We start from the raw sequence: 22,322 nt of genomic DNA, 5'->3' as shown, positions 1-22,322 counted from the left end.
ATTAGTAGTTTGTAAGCTAGAAAGTCTAAAACCTGGTCCCTAATGCTGCTAGTGCCTTTGAGTAGTGTATTTGATCATCCAAAGTGAGTCAATTGAAAAAAGTAAAGCAAGATGATTCCTCCCACCCCAAAAATTCTTACAGTTTTAAAACCACAAAGCAGTGTCAATATCATAGGCAATGTAGTTTTTCTAAAAATATTGCCTTATTCTAACCATTATGATGTACAATGTCCCTTTAAAATAACGTGAAAAATGCTGTAGAAATGAAGCACTTCGTGCTTTGCATGTTATGTAGTCACTTACACCTGTGCCAAGCACCTGTACAAGATGTTACCCACCAGTGTGCATGGACAGTGTTGTACTGCCACTTTGCCCAGCTGCCAATCAATGGCTACACAAAGGGCAAGAAGGTAGAGAACCAGGTCCTCACAGCGTTTGGATTTTGTAGAGGGAAAGACAAATCTTCAGCTGGGGAAATCGGACAATCTAATAGCTACCCTAACTAGCGATCACACCAGGACTAGCCAGTCATCAGACATGACTCTGCATAGTCTAGTACAAAGGCAAAGGGCAGCTGACTCTCACCCTGCCGGCGGCAGGGTGATTCCCAGGCTGCTCCTGCGGAGCACCACGGCATCAGGCGGGCGAGCTCCGACCCAACGCGAGGGCTCTGCCGCCCACTCCGTGGGGACTGGGGCCTCAGGAGGCGGGGAGGAGGCCTGCGCCTTTAAGAGGCTGGGCAGGGGAGGGGGCGGCTGGCTGGCTGGCGGCGTCTCCCGGGTGCGCGGGGGGATCCTGCGCACTGGAGCTGCGCCCTGCTTGACAGGCTGCGCGCAGGCGGCGGCGGCGGCAGCAGCAGCCGCCCAGGGCTCTCGGGCAGCCGGGATCAGCCGCGGCGCGGAGGGGGCGGCGGCTTCCAGCCATGCAGCTCGCCGTGCGCTCCGGGCTGCTGCTCCTGCTGCGGGCCCGCGGGCTGCGGGCCGGGGAGCGGAGCAGCAGCGCCATGGAGGAGATCGCCACGGAGAAGGAGGCGGAGGAGAGTCACCGGCAGGACAGCGTGAGCCTCCTGACCTTCATCCTGCTGCTCACCCTCACCATCCTCACCATCTGGCTCTTCAAGCACCGCCGGGTGCGCTTCCTCCACGAGACCGGCCTGGCCATGATCTATGGTGAGCGGGAGCCGCGCAGCCGGGGGTGCTGCCCCCGCCGGTCCAGGGTACGCCGGCTGGGGAGGGGGCGCGGTTCCTGTGCTCTCCGCGGCGGTCCGAGCCAGGGGCCGGGGGGATGACCCGGGCTGTGGGGGAGGAGCCCCCTCCCCCCCGCTCCTTTTCGCTTTCCTTTCCCCGTGTAAACGCGCGTGCCCGTGAGCTCCGCGACCGCACCGCTTGTAACGAGACGCCGGCTCGAGTAGTGTCTCTGACCCTCTTTCCTTTTGACTTGTCTCTTTATTGCTAGGCCCTCGGGCGATCCGGCTGCGCTCCCCCTTCCCTGGCCCGCCCGCCCGCCGACAACGGGGTGTGTGTGTGTGTGTGATGGATTGGACGGGACCCTCCTTCAGTTCTGATTTCCCATGAAATGGGCTCAGGCCGTGATTGGTCGGTGTGAGGGAAGCGGAGTAGCCAGGTGTTTCGGTGCCACTCTGCGCTGAGGGGTTCAGTCGCGCAGTGATGGGTGGCGGAGGGAGCCTTCCACAATAACATGGGGTGTGTGTGTGTGTGTGTGTGTGGAGCGGGGGGGGGTGTTGCTCTTGTCTGTTCCTCTCTGCTCCTTTCTCAAACGTGCTGTTTTATTCTGATGAAGAAGGCAGACATCCTCCAACATGCATGTGGTTGGGCTCTGTTTTTTACACCGCGCTTCCTTGTTGTCAAACGACTAGGAGACCCAGGAATGTGAAAAAATAAAACCAAATAAGAGTGAGCTGCCTTTTATGGTAAGTGACAAGTCCTGTAAAATTCATGTCAGGCCAATAAAGCCCCCTCTTGCATAATTTGTCTTTGGTGACAGTTTTTCAGGCAGCTTAGCTTGGGGACTTGCTCTGGACCATAGCAAAGAAGAAAACACCCATTATGCCTGTGAGTTCATATGTGGGGTATAGTATCCAAGATGAACAGTTTTCCCCCCATTATGTATATTTGGGGTAGCTGTGCTCTGTACCACTTGCATGGTTGTATTATGTCATTAGAGTGTTCAACACGAAAAGGGCTCTGGCTTTTCAACCAATTTCTCTGATTTTAGGAAGCTAGTTTGATAAGATGATTTATTCTATATTTCTTGTGCTATGTGCACACAGATCATCTCCATCATTACTCTGAAATATAACTTAAACAGTGCTGCCATGGTGAGTATTTCACAAGATGAAAAGAAGCATCATTAAATGTTCATGCACTCTGTCCTGGTAACTGACTGCCAAAGAACTGCTATTTTGTTGTCTCTGGCACCCAGTACTTGTTGGCTACCAATTGATTACAATGGAATTAGATACCAGGAAACGTTCACACAGTGCATCTTAAACCCTCTTGGTTGAATAGGCAGTGAAACAAACAGAGCATGTTCTTTTTTCTTTAAAAAAAAATCCATCTGTAGGACAAAAATAAACGACACAGCAGAACAGATGTTCACACCTGCACTCTGTGTAGCTGTTAGTTCAGATCTGCTTAGTCCCACAGTCTGCTATAATTAATGAGTGGTGCAGGAGCCTGCAGGTAAACCTGTGCTGATGGTTTTTACACACACACACACACACACACACAGACACACACACACACACACAGAGAATTCTTAAACACTTAGTTACTCAGAGAACATAAACAATTTTGACCATAAGATATCATCAATTTTAAAAATGACTTGTCTGTCTGTGTTTGGTAACTCTATTACTGCTAGTGGAACTTCTTTTCTTTCATTAGGTAGACCAGCTCTTGCATCATAATGTAAAACACCTACTTGAAATTTGCATTTACTAACTTATCCTAAGATCTGATCACTTGTTAAAACAATGGAACTTTCCTCTGTTGATGATTTTCTTAACCCATCCCAGTCTCTTCTTACTCACTGATCTCTTGCTGCATTGCTGTGCATTTCATTTTACACACACGCACTGCTGCAAACTTAAAGGTTAAAAAGATTGGCGAATTATCTACTAGCATAGAACTACTTAGCACTCGAATAACACTTTGGAGGTGTAAAGCACAGTACAAACATTAATTAGAAAGGAAAGATTACGATCATATCATGCATGTTACTTTGTTACTGCCTTAATGTAGTCATCTTCAGAATTGCTTCAGGTGGGAGTATTTAAAAACAGCACAGTATTCTAGACTTAAGTGGTTTTTTTTTTTCTTTTCATTGTATATGAAAGTTTTATTTACATCAAGGGCTTAAAAATACCTATTGATAGTGGTGTGCGTTTACTACACTTCTAAAATACACACACCTTTTTTTTTTTAATAGGTCACCAAGGGTATTTGAATGTATCATGCTTACCTCTTGAGATGCTTTTTGACACAAAATGTGAAATACTTAAATTGGAAAAATCTTGGATTTTAATTAAATGCAATAAATTTACTGTAACTTTTAGGCCTTGATACTTAAGATGGTTCCCTAGCTTCTGATCTTTGACAGAAAAGTGAAATTTCTATATTCATAAATCTCAGGAAATATGGTATTATAGGCTTTCTTGTTATGAATGCAAAAAATGTCAGGGGAAATGTCAAAACATTTAGTTACTACATGATCCTGGTGCTTGAGGAAAATGTGGCTATTGTTACAATTATTACATGTTTTCAAACAGCAACTCTTAAAAGTTTTAGTATTTGGAATGCATAGATGAGCCTCTTTGTTCCAAGATTATAATATATGATGTGCTTGCTTTAGAACACCCTCTTGCCATGACACAGCAGACCTCTGAGGAGAAATATTTAAATGAGTTTGCCGCTTTTTTTTGCAGATGTTAAAGTCTTCATGCCAGTAAAGCTATGTCAGGGTCTGTCTCACATTATTTAAAAATATTGAAGGCTTCCTCTAGAACAAAGCAAGCTAGATTTGTTACGTTTCTGATATTACAGCACATGTACTATATCAAAATTACATCATTCATATAGCAGTTTCTTTCTTCCTTTTGCACAAACGTTCATACGAAGAATGGTGGCTAAGCTGAGAGGCATTTGGTAAAAGATGATACTTGGGTACTTAAGGAATATAAAACAAAACACAAGCGAATCTATATATGTATATAAAATTTGATATCCTCTCCTCCATTGTCATGTACTGCTTTACACACACAGTCATTGGAGAGCTTACAGTCTAGGAAACCAAATATCTAACAGAGTTCTGATTCTGACTTGGATTTCTGGGTGTCACTGCGATATAAACATATAATATCAAATGAACCATAAAGATGCATGTGACTCTCTTTTCAGCATAGATTCTAAACAATGCATAATAGATAATAATAGTACTATGTGCACTAACTTTTGGTTCAAGACAAGATAGGGTCCCCATCAAATTTAATTTCAGTAAGGAAGGAAGCACTCCAAAGTCCCAGGTGGCTGTACAAGAGTAGTTGCTTAAGATATCTAAGTACATTTATAAAAGAAGCAGATTTGCATTCTCTAACACTGAGTTACTTTTTCACTCATAGAAAAACTGACCTCCAGACTGTTGGTCATAATTTTTGGTTATGCTTCAAAGAACAAGTTTGTCCACAAGAGCTGAGCTCTTGGAGGTCTGTATAAAATCTATGTCTGATAAGGCCACGGCCATGCCTGGATTTGCCCTTTTATCATAACTTTACATTATTGGCTGACTTGATTCCAGAATACCAAGAGCCATTGTGTAGTCCTATAACACTTATAAATTCCCTGCTCTCTCACAACTGCCTCAATGGCAGCTGTTGCCACTTGCCTATCTGTAATAGGTTCTGATTAAATATGCGCTCTAAAAACTTTGTATTGTTGTGATATGAAGTAGAATTTGAGGTTTCATACTTCATGCTGTAAGCCATATTTTTCATAACCTGTTATTAATTAGTTATTAAAGAAACTCAAAAACAGTGTCTTCAAAACCAAGCATTAGTTATTAATTCCTCTGAAGGTTCAAAGCATATAGAACAAAAGGTGAAAACTATCAAAGACCTTTATGTGTCAAATTTGCACCATAATATTTCCTTGCCAGATTTGGAAAGTTCTTCTCAGCCCAGCTAACCCCCGTGTCTGGTTGGTAGAAGCAGATGGTCCTGCTTGTCACCTGCTCTTTCTGTGTCTTGGTGTGGTCCTGTCAGCTCTCCCTGGCTCTCTGGGAAGCCTCTGGCCACTCATTCAACCCCTTCCCTTGTCTAGGCCCAGTGTTCTTTAGTGGTTTATCATTCCCTTTAATTTTGCTCTTCTCAGCCTTGGCAAAACAGCTATGTCACCTGGTGCTGAGGAGTTGCTTCTTCATGGCTATGAAATCTAGCTGTTGTGTGTGTTGGTATGTTACACCTTTATGCTGTCTTTCCTGCTTGGTTCCTTTAACAACCCTTTTGATCTAACTCCAGAGGATGTAACCCATTGTAAACAAACCCACAGAGACATATACCGTAATAATAAGAAAATACAAATATTTCCCTATTTTCATACGTATAATTTATAATCTTACTTAAGATTAAGCAATATGTGTTGAATCCTGGACATCTCCCACAAGTACTGGAGGTCTTCTTTGACAGGCTTTGAAAAATACTCTAACAATGTGCATTACATTTAATTTCAGATGGCTAATAGATGTTGTTAATCAATTACAGTTCTACAATTACACCTGTAGCCTTTCTGCCAGGTGACATGGGCAGCAACAAGGGTCAGGTTCAATATCTAGGGCAGTGATACTCAGACCTCAGTGGTTCAGGAGCCAAATAACCAATCAGCATTACCCAAAAGAGCCACAGTAGTGTGACTTCATGGTTTCATTTCCTGTCATATAATTTAGACATATATAAAATAAATATTTCCGGTCGTACAGTTTAAATTATTCTTACAGTAAAATGACTATTATTTACCAACTACAATTGGTTAATAACAAAGCAGAATCATCCTGATTGGTTAATAACTTAGGTTAATAAAAATCACAATGTTTTAATGTCGTGCTGCAGAGAGATGCAGGGGACCCATTAAAGAGTCACTTGCGGCTCACACGCCTCAGTCCAAGTATGACTGAGCTAGGGTTTCCTCTTAATGATACAAAACAGAACTGGCTTGAGCGCACATGCAGTGATGTGGGAAAACATAATACCACATCTGGCAGCCTCTAAGAGGCAATACTTCCCCTCTTGCAAGCACTAAGTCTGTGTATAACAAAAGAGAACTTTTAATAAAAGGGAAAGGGAACCAAGCATTAGTTTGGGAAAACACCATAACCACATTCAAAAGCATGTGACCATAAGCAAACCTGACCCCACAATGCGTTGGGCACTGTCCTTTGCCTCAGTTTCCCACCTTTTGGTGGGAAAGTCCGATGAATGAATGTTTCTTTAACACATCACTCCCCTCTCCCTCTGCTGCATCCTTGGTTAGCCAAGACCTGAGTTTAGAGGTGTGTTTGCAGGGGTTCCCCTCCCATCCCAGAAAGGGTGTGTGTGTGTGTGTGGGGGGGGGTGTCGTTGAGCAATGTCTCTCTGGTCACTGCATGCCTTTGCAAGTGGCTATTTACCGCTGCTATCACTGCTTTTTTCTGCTGCTGTTGGTTGCGTGCTGCTGCTGTTGGATGCTTGCTGCAACTTCTGTGATGTTGTGTTCTGAGGTTCTACCGCTGAACCCAGATCTTTAGTGATTTTTGCTCTTCATGATTTCACTGGTTTCAGAGAACCTCACTGCTAGGACAACCTCTGCATCGTCTTTCCTTTCATCATTGTCTAAGACATAGCCCCTTGACCTGCTTATCAGTGATTCAGCTCTGGTAATCACTGAACAGAAACAATGGCTCTCAATTGAGTCTAATTAGCTCTGTCTTTAAACAGTGGAGTGGGGAAGGTCAAATAGTATCTAGGACTCTTTGGACAGAGGCCACTCTACCAGGTAGGAACACCTGTGCCCACCCTCACTCGCCTTCACTGGGTGTGGCATCCCTACACCCTGCTTACAAGTAAGGTTCAGATTAGGGTGACCCCCTCAATCAAGGCTGGCTAAGTACAGTTCTGCTGCCCTTTACTCATACAATACGGATAACAACATTTCATAACCCCTGCACTCAGTGCTAAAGTGCTTTGCAGCGCAACACCAGCCAAAAGTGATCATTTTGGCAAAGAAGCTCCATCATACTATGTATATAGGAAGAGTAGGTGTGTCAATGCAAACACGGTCTGTTCCTGAAGTCTTTCCCCCCTGCTCATCACTAGATGTGGTAGAGCTCATGCAGACCCTGCTTACACATCTCCTAAATTACAAGCAGGGCTCCGTGTTTGTCATGGAAATTAAGGATCCATGACTTCCTGCGACCTCTGTGACTTCTGCAGCGGCCAGTGTGGTTGACCGACGTGGCTGGCCCTGGGGACTGCCTGAGTAGCGGACCCGGGGTGGCTGGAGCAGCCGCTGGCCCCCCTGGGCCTCTTTTTTTTTTTTTTTTTTCCCCTCACCAGGGGCGACTGGAGCTGCCACTGGCCACCTGGGGCTCCCCCCCACAGCAGCTGGTACTGTGTGCCCCCCAGGGCTCCCCCTCCCCAATATGTACCTCCCTCAACCCCCTGATTCAATCAGGGGTATTTACAGTATATGTCATGGACAGGTCATGGGTTGGGATTTTTTCTTTCTTGCTCGTGACCTGTCCATGACTTTTACTAAAAATACCCATGATTAAATCGTAGCCTTAATGATAAGCCCTTTGGGGCAGGCAATGCCATTTAGTACGTGGTATGTAAAATGCAGAACACAATTGGGCACTGACCTTTTTGAGGCATCTAGGTGCTAACACAATATAAATGTTCAGTAATTGTGTAAGACCCACTTCTTCAGCTGCCCTGCCTGTGGTACTGCTCTTGAAGTCAATGAAAGTACCATGTATGGAGCAGGTACAGAAGCAGGTCCTCCCTGACACAAGCGTACAAACTTGCGATAGCAGTTGGGGTGGTGGAAGTTCATTTTTCTTGACGTTGATCTGAGTCCTGCATTTGATGCATACTGACCAATATATTTCCTGATAAAGATCACCGTTATAACTTAATTGATCTCTGTCCATATTGTTGTCATAAGACATTTATTTGGATTTCTTTTATTGATTGTAGCTTTCAAACCCCACTAATGTTGCTTCCTCCCTGTGAATCCCTTCAAATATCTCTTGTGGAGCAATCTAGGTAATAAGACCCTTTGCTATACCATTACTTGAAAGCAACACTCCCTGTGAGTAATGTAAAACAGGACATTTATTTACTGAGAGTATCAAATGTACAGAAACAACGTACAAGAAAAATGGAAACCAATGTCAAATTAACAAATGTGCAAATTTTACCTTCCTGATGTCTGACTACAGAAAAGAGAAATTTTTCAGTTCCCCAACTATCTCAGATAAATGTGTGGCTAAAATTTCAAACTTAGGTTCCTAAAGTTAGGCTCCTAAATCCCTATTGTAAATGTGAAAGAAGGGCTTATTTCTGTTTTCCCACCACAGCGCTCAGTGTGACAAGATTGACCTTCAGACACGGTGGAAATAACATCAGGAATCTCCATGTTGCTGTCAAAATCAATGGGTGTTGCAGGTGCTTAAACAACTGTGTTAAAAGGCTACGTTTAATTAAGTGTTTAAATACAGATTTAGGAGCATAACTTTAGCCACCCTAGTTTTGAAAACGTGATGCTCTCTTTAGCAGCCTGGGCCTTCTGCATATTGTTAAGCCACATAGTTTCAGATCAGCCTGCTTGCCCAAAAGGAACTGTGGTGCTCAGATTTTCAATTGTCCATCCTCAGTTTGCTCTCTGAGCTGAAGGTCAAACCCAGTCACAGGCCAGTCCGATGTTTTGAGAGAGACTCAATCATCTTATCGCTGTCACAAGCCTTCTTCCCCATTTCCAAACTGTCCTGCAGACAGTGTGGAGAAATGCAGCCAGATAGCTATGATAAAATGTCTGTTGAGACCAACTCTGTCACAGTGGGCACTATGGTGACTCAGTTTTATTAGCAATGAGCATAGGGTATGGCTTGACTTTTGTTTTTGGAAGTTTCCATTTCAAACAAGGTGTTTGATCAGACCGTGCCAAATATTATAACTATGTTCTGATCTGTGTGTGCGGGGGGAAGCCTTTACTCAATGAATTATGTTCTACATGTCTTTATGAAATTTGTCTTTTCTATATGGGAAGACTCCTTTGGGCGAAGTGTTACAACTGTTAAAAGAGATTTAATATTCATTTTTTTAAAGACTGGGCTATCAAACTATTAATTGTGAAAACACCTCTTGAAAGTGATGAAGGGGGAAGGGAATCCATTTCATCTGGCTTACACCTGACAAGGTTGGAAAAAGTGACCTTTGAAGTTTAGGAAAGGCTTTAGGCACTCTTTCTTCTTCTTCTTCTTCTTCCAAAAATAGCTATTGATTTTGGTGCCACAATTTTTGGGTGCCCAACATGAAAGGATCTGAGACACAGTGGGTGGGTGCTCTGCCCTTTCTGAAAATCAGGCCACTTTAAGGTGTCTTGTGTTGGACACCCAAAATCATGAGTTGCATTTGACAGTCTGTGTCTCGGTCTCCGCTCACTAGGCAAAAGGAACTCAAAGCTGCAGCAGCATGGGATACAGAGCTTGAAATTGGGAAATATAGTAGTGGGTATGTAGCAGCCATTATAGAGACAAAGTGGGTATGGCAATATCTCTTTTTTTATTGGACAGACTTCTGTTGGTGACAGAGATAAGCTTTCAAACTGCACACCTGAAGAAGAGCTCTGTCTAGCTTGAAATTTTTTTTCTTTCACTACCCAAAGTTGGTCCAGTAAGATATTCCCTCACGCTCCTTGTCTGTCTAATGTCCTGGGACCAACACGGCTGCAACAACGCTATTAGCCATTACGTCATTCCTCTTTCTTGTTAATGAGGGCTTTTGTTACCTTCACACACGGCCTCAGGAATAATATCCACTGATGTCCTCTTGAGAATTAGACGGAAAAGAAACTCTGCCTTAAGAGCCAGCTGGATTGATACATAAAAATGTAGAAATGTAGGACTAGAAGGAACCTCGAGAGGTCATCTACTCCAGTCTCCTGCACTGAGGCAGAACTAGGTACTATCTAGGCCAGGGGCGGGCAACCTTTTTGGCCAGATGGCCACATCAGGTTTCAGAAATTGTATGGAGGGCTGGTTAGGGGAGGCTGTATCAGGCTGTGGCAAAGACACCCCCCCACACTTCTGCCCCATCCAACCCCCACCCCCCGTTCCCTGATAGCCCCCCAGGATCCCTGCCCCATCCACACAGACCCCTGTCCCCTGACTGCTACTGGAACCCCTGCCCCTGACTGCCCTCCACCTCCCCATCCAACATCCCCCCCTCCTTCCTGACTGCTCCCCCGGGACCCCTGCCCCCATTCAACTCTCCCCCGCCACCGTTCCCCGCCCTCTGACCGCCCCGGCCCCGTCCACACCCCTGCCCTGTGACCACCACCCCATATTCTCCTGCCCTCTATCCAACCCTCCCTGCCCCCTTACCGCGCAGTACAGAGCACCGGCGGCTGGCAGCGCTACAACCATGCCGCCCAGAGCGTTGCCCGGCTACCCAGAGCATTGTGCTGGTGTAGTGTAGTAAATTGCTACCAGTAGCACATTCCTACAGAGAGCAGTTTAATACACTACACTGCCAGCATGGCGTGCTGAGGCAGTGGGGGAGGGGCCAGGAGCGAGCCTCCCGGGCCAGGAGCTCAGGGGGCTGGGCCGGATGTGGCCCACGGGCCGTAGTTTGCCCACCTCTGATCTAGGCCATCCTTGGCTGGTGTTTGTCCAACTGTTCTTAAAAACCTCTGGTGACCGAGATTCCACAACCTCCCTGGGTAATTTGTTCCAGTGCTTAACTACCCTTTCAGTTAGGTTAGACATTAGGAAAAGCTTCCTAACTCTTCCTTGCTGCAATTTAAGCCAATTCCTTCTTGTCCTGTCCTTAGTAGATAAGGAGAACAATTTATCACCCTCCTATTTATCGCAACCGTAGACATACTTGAAAACTGTTATCATGTCCCCCATCAATGTTCTCTATTCTAGATTAAACAAATGCATTTTTTCAATTTTTCCTTGTATATTTTGGAGACCTTTAATAATTTTTGTTGCTCTCATCTGGACTTTCTCCAATTTGTCCACAGCTTTCCTGAAGTGTGGTGCCCAGAACTGGACACAATACTCCAGCTGAGACGTTATCAGTGCTGAGTGGAGTGGAAGAATTACTCCTCATGTCTTGGTTAGCACGCCTCTGCTAATATATCCCAGAATGATGGGGTTTTTTTGTTTGTTTTGTTTGTTTGGTTTTTTTTTTTTTGCAACAGTATTATATTGTTGACTTATATTTAGTTAGTGATCCACTGTTAACCCCGAGATACTTTTCCACAATAATCCTTCCTAGGCAGTCATTTCCCACTTTGTATTTGTGCATTTGATTATTCCTTCCTAAGTGTAGTACTTTGCATTTGTCCTTATTGAATTTCATCCTATTTATTTCAGACCATTTCTCCAGTTTGTCAAGATAATTTTTAATTCTAATCATGTCCTCCAAAGCGCTTGCAACCCCTCCTAACGTGGTTGTCATAAATATAAAGGGAAGGGTAAACCCCTTTGAAATCCCTCCTGGCCAGGGGAAAGCTCCTCTCACCTGTAAAGGGTTAAGAAGCTAAAGGTAACCTCACTGGCACCTGACCAAAATGACCAATGAGGAGACAGGTTTCAGAGTAACAGCCGTGTTAGTCTGTATTCGCAAAAAGAAAAGGAGTACTTGTGGCACCTTAGAGACTAACCAATTTATTTGAGCATGAGCTTTCGTGAGCTACAGCTCACTTCAAGATACTTTCAAAAGCTGGGAGGAGGGAGAGAAACAAAGGGTCTGTGTGTCTGTCTATATTCTGTCTTTGCCGGGGATAGACCAGGAATGGAGTCTTAGAACTTTTAGTAAGTAATCTAGCTAGGTATGTGTTGGATTATGATTTCTTTAAATGGCTGAGAAAAGAACTGTGCTGAATAGAATAACTATTTCTGTCTGTATCTTTTTTGTAACTTAAGGTTTTGCCTAGAGGGGTTCTCTATGTTTTGAATCTAATTACTCTGTAAGGTATCTACCATCCTGATTTTACAGGGGGATTTCTTTATTTCTATTTACTTCTATTTTTATTAAAAGTCTTCTTGTAAGAAAACTGAATGCTTTTTTCATTGTTCTCAGATCCAAGGGTCTGGGTCTGTAGTCACCTAGGTAAATTGGTGAGGCTTTTTACCAAACCTTGTCCAGGAAGTGGGGTGCAAGGTTTTGGGAAGTATTTTGGGGGGAAAGACGTGTCCAAACAGCTCTTCCCCAGTAACCAGTATTAGTTTGGTGGTGGTAGCGGCCAATCCAAGGACAAAGGGTGGAATATTTTGTACCTTGGGGAAGTTTTGACCTAAGCTGGTAAAGATAAGCTTAGGAGGTTTTTCACGCGGGTTCCCACATCTGTACCCTAGAGTTCAGAGTGGGGGAGGAACCTTGACAGTGGTATAATCCACAAACTTTATAAATGTACTCTCTATGCTGTCATCCCAATTATTTATGAAGATCTTGAATAAAACCGGATGAGGATTGATCCCTGTGGGACCCCACTTAATATGCTCTTCCAGCTTGACTGAGAACCACTGATAACCATTTTCCAACTGGTTGCACCCACTTTATAGTAGGTTTGTCTAGGCTACATTGCCTTAAGTTGTTTACCAGAAGGTCACGTGAAACCGTATCAAAAGCTCTACTAAAGTCAAGATACAGCACATCTGCTTTCCCACAAAGGCTTGTTACCCCATCAAAGAAAGATATTAGGTTGGTTTGACATGGTCTGTTCTTGACAAATCCATGCTGACTGTTACTTACCACCTTATTGTCTTCTCGGTGCTTACAAATTGACTGTTTGATTATTTGTTCTGTTTATCTTTCTGGGTAATGAAGTTAAGATGTCTGGTCTGTAATTCCTTGGGTTGTCCTTATTCCCCCTTTTACAGACCGGTACTATATTGCCCTTTCCAGTCCTCTGGGATCTATCCTGTCCTCCATTAGTTCTGAAAGATAATTGCTAGTTCCCTAAGTATTCTAGGATGTACTTTGACAGGCCCTCTTGACTTGAAGACATCAAATTTGTCTAAGTAATTCTTAATTTATTCTTTCCCTTTAGTAGCCTCAGATCCTACTCCATTTACACTGATGTTCTCTAAGTTAGTTGTCCGATAACTGTTAACTTTTTCTCGTGAAAACTGAAACAAAATAGGCATTTAACACTTCAGCCATTGCCACGTTTTCTGTTGTTGTCTTTCCCTCCTCATTGAGTAACAGGCTTATCCTGTCCTTGGTCTTCCTGTTGCTTCTAATTTATTTATAAAGTGTTTTCTTGTTACCATTCGTGTTCCTAGCTAATTTAATCTTGTTCTGTGCCTTGGCCTTTCTAGTTTTGTCCCTGCATACTTGTGGTGGTGGTGGTGTTTTTAATATTCATCCTTTGTAATTCGACCTAGTTTCCACTTTTTGAATGACTCTTTTTTGAGTTTCTTGTCCTTGAAGAGCTCCCTGTTAAGCCAGGGTAGTCTCTTAGATAGGAAGTATGGTTTTGTATACATTGGGATAGTTTGCTCTTGTGCTTTTAATCTCTCTTAAAAACCTATCAACTCTCCTGAATTCTTTTTTTCCCATAGACTTGCTTCCCATGGGATCTTACCTATCCATTCTCTGAGTTTGCTGAAGTCTCCCTTCTTGAAGTCCACGGTCTTTATTCTGCTGTTTTCCATCCTACCATTCCTTAGAATCATGAACTCATCATTTCATGATCACTTTCATCCAAGCTGCCTTCCACCTTCAAATTCTTAACCAGTTCCTCCCTATTGGTCCAAATCAAGTCCAGAATAGCTTCTCTCTTAGATTTTGTCCACCTTCTGTGATTAAAAAGTTGTCTCCAATGCTTTCCAAGAACTTGTTAGATATGGATGGAAGCACTGGAATGGGTTACCTAGGGAGGTGGTGGAACCTCCATCCTTAGAGGTTTTTAAGGCCCGGGTTGACAATCATCCCAGCCCAGGGTTTAGCTGGTGTTGGTCCTGCTTTGAGCAGGGGGTTGGACTAGATGACCTCCTGAGGTCTCTTCCAACCCTAATATTCTATGATTCTATAATCTGTGCCCTGCTGTATTATTTTCCCAACAGATGTTTGGGTAGTTGAAGTCCCCCCCTTACCACCAAGTCCTGTGTTTTGGATTATTTTGTTAGTAGTTTAAAAACCTGTTTCTTCTCACAGGTGGAGAACAAGTGTTCATGTTGCCAGTGGTAAGCCTTCAGACATTATATGTATCAAGGCATGGTTGCCACCTGTTTTTATAGATGGTAATTGAAATCTAATAGGAATTCTCTTAGCTGGCCATGCTGACAAATGTGTATACAATAACTTACAATCAGGTCTCTGTTTGTGCTACTGAGCGATTTCCTTCAGCCCTTTCTGACTGAATTTGGATGTGCTCTTTCCAATTAGGTTAGTAAAAGGCTTATCTATGCTGGTTAAAGTTCCTCTAGCTCCACCTGGAATTTCTGGATGTTTCTTCTGTACTAGGGGCGGGCAAACTTTTTGGCCTGAGGGCCGCCTCAAGTTTCTGAAACTGTATGGAGGGCCAGTTTCGGGGAGGCACAACCTCCCCTAACAGCCAGGCGTGGCCCGGCCCCCGACTCCTATTCAACCCCCCCCTACTTCTCACTCCCTGACCGGGGGCCCCCCCAGGACTCTTGCCCCATCCAACCCACCCTGTTCCCTGAGTGCCCCCCCCCGGGACCACTGCCCCCTGCCACCCCATCCAACCTCCCCCTTCCTAATTGCACCCCTGCCCCATCCAACCACCCCTTCTCTTTGACTGTCCCTGGACCTCCAACCCCCCCTCCTTCCTGACTGCCCCCCCAGGACCCTGGCCCCCATTCAACCCCCCTGTTCCCCACCCTCTGACCACCCCAGCCCCTGACCACCCCCTGAATTCCCCTGCCTTCTATCCAACCCCCTCCCCTGCTCCCTGCCCCCTTACCGCGCTGCCTGGAGCACCGGTGGCTGGCGGCACAGCTGCACCAGGACAGGCAGCCATGCCGTGCAGCACAGAGCACAGAACTGCAGCTCTGCAGCTGTGCTGCAGAGGAGGAGTAATAGTGGGGGAGGGGCCCAGGGCTAGCCTCTGGGCTCAAGAGCTCAGGGGCTGGGCAGGATGGTCCCGCAGGCCACCGTAGTTTGCCCACCTCTGTTCTATACTATGCACTTAAAAAAATTTATATGATGATCAAGTGATAGGCAGGTTGGGGAATCCTAGCACTTCCCAATCAATTTCTTTCTCCACATAAGCATTAGGGTGGGGTTTTCAAAAGTGCCTAAGTGACTTGGAAAGTCAATAAGACTTGTTACCTCTAAGTCATCTAGGCACTCTTCAAACTCCTACTCTTAATCTGGATTCTGAGTTTATCAGTGTAGCCATATTTAACTCAGATATTTTTCCCCCCTCCTTGAGATGGTATGGCATCAGTACTGGGAGGATGAGAAACAAGTCATTTAGTTTAAGAAGAACATTCATCTTGAGGAAAAAACAATGAGGAGTCCTTGTGGCACTTTAGAGACTAACTAATTTATTTATCCCATCTTTTCATGTGCTGTGTATTTATATCTGCTACTGTATTTTCCACTCCATGCATCTGATGAAGTGGGTTCTAGCTCATGAAAGTTTATGCCCAAATAAATGTTAGTCTCTAAGGTGCCACAAGGACTCCTTGCAGAGGTGAAAGTAAGCTGGTCCAGTCCAGTCCGGCATACTGGCAAGAGCCAGTACGCCGTGCTGGACTGGAGCGGCTTCCCCAGCAGTGATTTAAGGGCCCAGGACTCCCTGCAGTGGCAGGAGCACCGGGCCCTTTAAATCACCTCTGGAGCTCCGGCAGCGGGGCTTGGGCGGCGCTTTTAAAGGGCCCGGGGCTCCCCACAGTGGTAGGATGCCCGGGCCCTTTAAAGCACTGCCAGAGCCCGCCTGTTGGAGCCAGGCTTAGGTGGGGATTTAAAGGACCCAGTGCTCCTGCCACTGCAGGGAGCCCAAAGCCCTTTAAAGCACCTCCAGAACTCCGGCAGCAGGGCTCGGGCGGGAGCTCCCCGCAGTGGCCAGAGCACCGGGCCCTTTAAATCCCCACCTGAGCCCAGTTGCTGGAGCCCCGGGGCTCTGGCAGCCGGGCTCCAGCAGGGATTTAAAATGCCCAGAGCTCTGCCGGAGCCCTGGGCCCTTTAATTCACCCCTGAGCCCCGGGGCTCCCAGCTGCCTCTGCAGCTGGTAGCTCCGGGGTGATTTAAAGGCCCCAGGGCTCCCAGCCAGAGTCCTCGTTTTTGCTGATACAGACTAACACGGCTACCACTCTGAAACTGTTTGTCTTGAGGGTATTTTTATTAGTTATGCTAAAAGCTGCTAAATATTTCATACATATCAGACCTTTTCAGATTTTTTTTCTACCAGAAAATGGGTAATTTAGCTCATACTCATTGGCTTTTGGGGTTTTTTTCAGTAGAAGGTGACTGCAGAATGTAATAAACTAGATGTGCAAGAATATAATAAAAATGATAACATTTCTTCTTCATGCACCAAAATTGGATAATTCACTTTACCTTAGAAAAGCCTAAAGCTCCCTAAAAGCTGGGGTGGAAGAAATTGGTTTTATGAGGAAAGAATAATTGTGGGTGAGGAGTGGAAAATGTAATAAGACTAATTGTGCTCTTTAGCCAGGAGAGTTGTCTCGTTGCCCCGGAAATCCCAAACCTTAATTCTCAAATGTGTGGGCTTTTTTTGTTTTCTTCCTGTTAAATGTCTCAAACTCTTCTGGGTAAGGTCACTGCTTGCTCAGCCTTCAGATCTCTCAAGACCCATCTCTGGTGAAATGTCTGTAAGAAATCGGTCAGCTAATAATGGTTTGAAGGGCCAATGGGGATATTTGGAACTTCTTACACTTATGAGAACTACAATGTGCATAAAAACTGTGTATTTATTTGATTGCATCTCTTACCTCCCTCTTGTTGTTTTAGAGTATAAGCTATTTGGGAAGAAGCTTGTATTAATGCCTGTACCATACCTTCATAATGGAGCCACGAGCCTGAATAGGGCCTCTGTGTGCTACCAAAACCATCTGGGAGATTTGTAGTTCCATGGGCAGTTAATGTCAGAAAGGAGTCATTTGATTTGTAAAAATCTACAGAATCCTAATTTCAATGGTGTCACCCTCTGCGGTGGGGTGGGGGTAGGAGAGGAGGGGACTCACTACTCCCAGTTCCAGGTCTTTTGGTTGGTGGAAATTTTCTTAATATAGTGAGGTCGGAAATGGATCAAGTTAGATATCATTAGAAAGCCATTTCTCCCACGAACACAAAGGTGCCAAACATGACAGACCTAAAGCAATTCTGTAGATATAGAAGTTGAGAAAATGTTTAAAAATCAACATTTTTGTAAATTATACTTTAAACACTGGCTTGTCAGACATGCAGCCCTCACAAAATTGTATGGTGGCCCTCAACTGACAGTACTGTGTTATCATTTAATCCTTGGAACATGATACCTGCCTATTTTTTTTTAATGTTACAGATTATATAAATGGAAGGAGTGCTTCAAGCTGATTTGCTATTATTGCAGGGGGCGGGGAAGAAGTGTTTCAGTGGTATTGATTATCAGCTTTGTTTACTTTGCTGAAAGAATTGTAATGAGGAACTGGTTAAGACATCAGCATCTAGTCAAAAATTAGTGGAGTCCCATCTTCAGATGGTATGCACATCGTTCCATAACATACACTATATAATATAATTAATTACAATCCCAAAGTAGGAGTGGCTGAAGGTCGCTAAAAGTGTGTGGGGGGCACCAGTGCCAGAACTGAGGTCCTGCCTTTCCTGCACCGCCCCTTCCCTTCTTGATCCTCTCCGCCCTCTCCCTCTCATCACTCGCCCTCTTGGTGGGGCCATGGCCCCCTGACACACACATACCCCTGTCCCAAAGTAATTTATTACAAAATCTATGTTTTTAATTTGGTCTTGATCATTTTTTTGGTATCAATGGGGAGATGAAGAGTAGACTAGTAGCTGAATTTTTGAAGAATACCACTGCGAATGACCTGGTTAAACATGGTGCTCAGTGGCACCTTACATGCAAAAGAAGTAAATTCCTAAACTGAATTTGGCAAGGTTGGAGAAGAATTACAGTGAGCATCAGGAAAAAGTTGAAGATGCCAGGACAAGTGCTAACTATGGGCAAGAATTGCCTTGTACTAAGATGCATGGCACACATTTCAAGATGAACACCTGCTTCTTTTGCGGTGGGATGGAAGACCAAACACACCTATTTAAGCACAGTTTCAGCAGGTGAGACAGGTGAGAAACTGTATGAAGTAGTCACTCTTAGTGAGGACATTGTATGGAAAGTAAACTGGGTGCATTGACCCAAAAGATGCCCGCACGTTGACTTTGCATATCATAGTGAGTGCTGCATTAAGAATGTACATAATGTAAGTAAAAGGAATAGAAACCAATGCAGATTTTTACTCCTGCAAACTGCAACTCAGCTGAAGTTCATAAATTGCCTCACAGAAGCTCTAATGATGAAAAGGTGGTGGGGATAGGTGATTCAGAGGCTAAATATAGAGAAATATGTGCTTTAAATGGAATTGAAGAGCTTTAAATGGCATTGAAGAGCCAAATGCTTAGCAGAAAGGCGCTTAGAATGTGTATTGAAGATGAACTGTGGGATATGGATATTGTTTGTAGCAATCCACAGAAGTGAATCACAGCACATATTCTTAAAAACTGCAAGAGACGTGGCGCTATCAAAAGTGGAAGAAAATACTGATGTCAATAGTAACATGAAGATTTGGTTTGCGAAGTCCTTTTAGTGTAGCAGCCATAGATGTTATGGCCGAGGCACAAGCTCTTGACAACCCAGAAACTTAACACCTGCTGAGATTTGACTGAACGCCTCATATGAGGCTACAAAAAAAATACTAAACCTATGACTAAATCCACCTTTTGTTTGATGTATATGCAGCGGAATCAATTAAAAGTATTAACAGGAAAGAGACTCTGTGGTTTTGGTCCAATATACATTCGTTGACTCCATGAACATCTCCAGCGTCACAATGAAGAAGCTACTGTCTCATATTTACATGAAGGAGAGTTAACCGCATACATTGCAGAGAAAATGCTCCAGCATGCGAAGAATTTTGTCATTTTCATGGTGTAATGAAGCTGCTGGCTCACACGGTTCAGTGAAATTTCTTCTTAGCTCCCGTGAGGAGGCTGACACTGAAACTATCTTGCATGCTATCAGTGTCACAGAGAGATGTGCTACTAAACGCTATAGATTTTTGCATGAGACACAGATGTTCTAATACTCTCTCTAAGATGTTACCCAAGATTTATGCAAGACTCTGTTTTTGTGCCTGCTGCTGTGGAACAGAATTGCTTATACCCTCAGATGTGTTCCTATCACTAGGATCATTAAAAGCTGCCACACTGCCAGGTTTCTGCACCCTTTCAGGATCTGACACTGACGGAAAGTTGGCTGGACAGGCCAAATTATCTGACCTGGAAGGGAATTGATTCAGCCTTCACAAACTCTCTCCTCACTCAGATGATGCTCAGAATGGTGGAGAGACTCACTGATGAGGTCATAAATACACTGAAGGGATTCATATGCCGAATTTATCATTTGAAGACCAACATTATGACACTTGCAGAGCTATGTTGGTGGATGTTGTCCAAGAAGCAGACAAATGGAGAAAAATTGTCACCGACAAAGGGTGCATTTGTACCTGCTATCAAAAGGGCAAATTATCAAGCAATGGAATGACTCCAGGACGATAGAGTGCATCCAAAACTACCCTCCCTGTCAGACATGGATGGATATTGCATGGTGGACTGATCACACAAGTTCTGTGTGAAATACCACGTGCTTCCAAGTCAGTCCTCCAGTTAATCAAATGCTCATCTGCAAAGACTAATGCTCACCACTCTACAAATGTTTGGCCAGCAGCCTATCTTGTATGGAGATGTGTGGATGAGGATCAGTGTGACAAAGAGTCTAGCCATGATGATGGTGATGATGCAGATGACACAGATGATGAATTTGATGAATAAATGTTTTCAGTCCTATATGCCTGGGCTAACTTCCCTCGATTACCAAAGATCAATGTCTTTGTTTACATTTTTTTTTTTAAAAAGTGTCCCTGTGTTTAAAGTAAGATTTTAAAAATTGACTTTAAAAATACTTCCTCAAATACATATCAGCGTAATTGTTCTAGGTTTGTCATGTTTGGTGCCATGCTGTTTTTGTGGGAGAAAAGGCTTTCGAATGATACCCAACTAGACCCATTCCTGATGACTGCGTTATCAAAATTTCCACCAACCAGAGGACCTGAAGCTGGGAGCTCAGGCCTCAGGGAGGCAATGTCTTGCCTGTGCCATGCTGCAGAGGGTGACTCCATGGAACTTAAGATTCTGTAGATTTTTACAAATCAAATGACACCTCCCTCACTTTTCTATCACTGACTTTCCCTCGGAATGATATTTAACGATCTGATATTCCCAGACTGTAATATAAATGTTATATCATCTTCCAGAGGCGGCTGTTCTGGATGACTGACTGAAAATGCCTGCCTCTGTATGTGTTGTGTACTTTGTCAGATTGACTTCTTACATGAATAATCACTGAGAGTTTTGCTATGCTGTTCTCGATCACATGAAAACAACCAGAAAGAAAAACTCAGTTATTTGTGGGATTATTGGTATGAGCTGGGTGAAACCTTGTGGCCCAAGTTAAAAACTCATTCAAATGGCTGTGTGAACGTGCCCTTTGTTTAGGATGGTTGTAAGAAATGCTTAAGGGGGGTCACATCTAAAACAAGGCCTATTAGAATCTGCCCAGAAACTAGCACTATGTGGGCAAGGGGCGGGTATCATGACCAGGTAGAGGGGTGACGAGAGAACACCTAGAAGCTGAGAACAGACCGGGGAGAGGCGCAAAAAAACTCTCAAGAAAGCCAAGACGAGTGGCTACATCAGTGGGAGTAACACGTAGTAATCACAACTACAGAGGCTTAGGGCTGTAAGCTAAGAAACTGCTCTTTTTGTTCCTCCTGCATTTGGAGAAGTAGGACTTTGCACATTTTCTTGTAAATAAACAAGATTGTATCAAAGAAAATACCAGACTCCATCCATTTCTGCTTCCAAGTGGAACAGCCCCAGGGCCCTGAAATTTGGCTAGCTGCTTGGGTCAAAAAGGGGCAACGTTACCTGTATTATTTCCAATTCATAGTTGTTGTTGGTTTTTTAAATATTTCTCATACACTGAAGGGCAAAATATAGATCTAATTGTTTCATTTTAAAAACAAATGAATACATACATCAGTGAGTAAACCTAAGCACACAACTGAACACTAGCTTCTTATTATGCTTTGTTAGTTGTCTATAACCATGCACCTATCCAAGCTGGCTGCCATTAGTGCTAATAGTATCTCTGAGCATCAGTGAAGACCTCAGCATGTCATGAAATTTTGTAACCATAATTATGAGAAACTCATGTGGATATTGGCCCTCCATTGGCTTTGACAGTATGGCTTATGTGGTCAGGCTTAATGACAACACAGTGGGAAAGTATTTCTGTGACTGAGGGTAGAATTTCCAAGCATTAGATTTATAGTGTGAAAACTTCAGTTCGTTTAACTCTGTGTGCCATTACACTGAATGTCTATGCATTTCTACTAGAAAAATAAATTGCACAAGTTTCCTCTGAGAACTAAATACCTCTGATTCATTGAACTTCTTTCTTCCTTTTGTGCAGCTGGCCCACAGGCTGTTAAAACAGAAGGAAGTGGTGTTAACTGAGGGATGGCTGACCGTTAGCAGCAGTGCCATAGTTGTTAAAATGGTCTGCTTCCTTTAGAGACCGCTTTTGACTTACACATGAAACAAGCAGAACTGGCAGTGTCTGATTTCTTAAATTTGTGTGTAGTCACAAATATCGACAAGAATTAAATTCAGTCTCAACTCTTTTTGCTGAAAACCCTCCTCCCAACTATTTAATAAAATTCTATCATGTTACCCCCATATCCTCTTTAAATTGCTCCATTGATTTCCGATTCTT

The 22,322-nt window shown here is 44.0% G+C and overlaps 1 protein-coding gene across 2 annotated transcripts in view; it reads left to right on the top strand.

Annotated features, from left to right (window-relative positions):
- Positions 1 to 794: 794 nt before the first annotated feature.
- SLC9A7 (solute carrier family 9 member A7) overlaps positions 795 to 22,322 on the top strand; it is a 134,708-nt gene continuing 113,180 nt past the window's right edge. The window contains exon 1 of one of the 2 annotated variants that reach the window (XM_073353345.1): positions 795 to 1,169. In XM_073353345.1, coding sequence (XP_073209446.1) covers positions 923 to 1,169 — 247 coding nt within the window. In that variant the 5' untranslated portion in view covers positions 795 to 922. The remainder of the gene's footprint in view (positions 1,170 to 22,322) is intronic. The other variant, XM_073353354.1, reaches the window with a different exon arrangement.

Source organism: Lepidochelys kempii, chromosome 1 (genome assembly GCF_965140265.1).
Source record: "Lepidochelys kempii isolate rLepKem1 chromosome 1, rLepKem1.hap2, whole genome shotgun sequence".
NCBI classification, from domain to species: domain Eukaryota; kingdom Metazoa; phylum Chordata; order Testudines; family Cheloniidae; genus Lepidochelys; species Lepidochelys kempii.
Note: the sequence above shows the minus strand (reverse complement) of the source record. Positions and strands in the feature narration are given on the sequence as shown.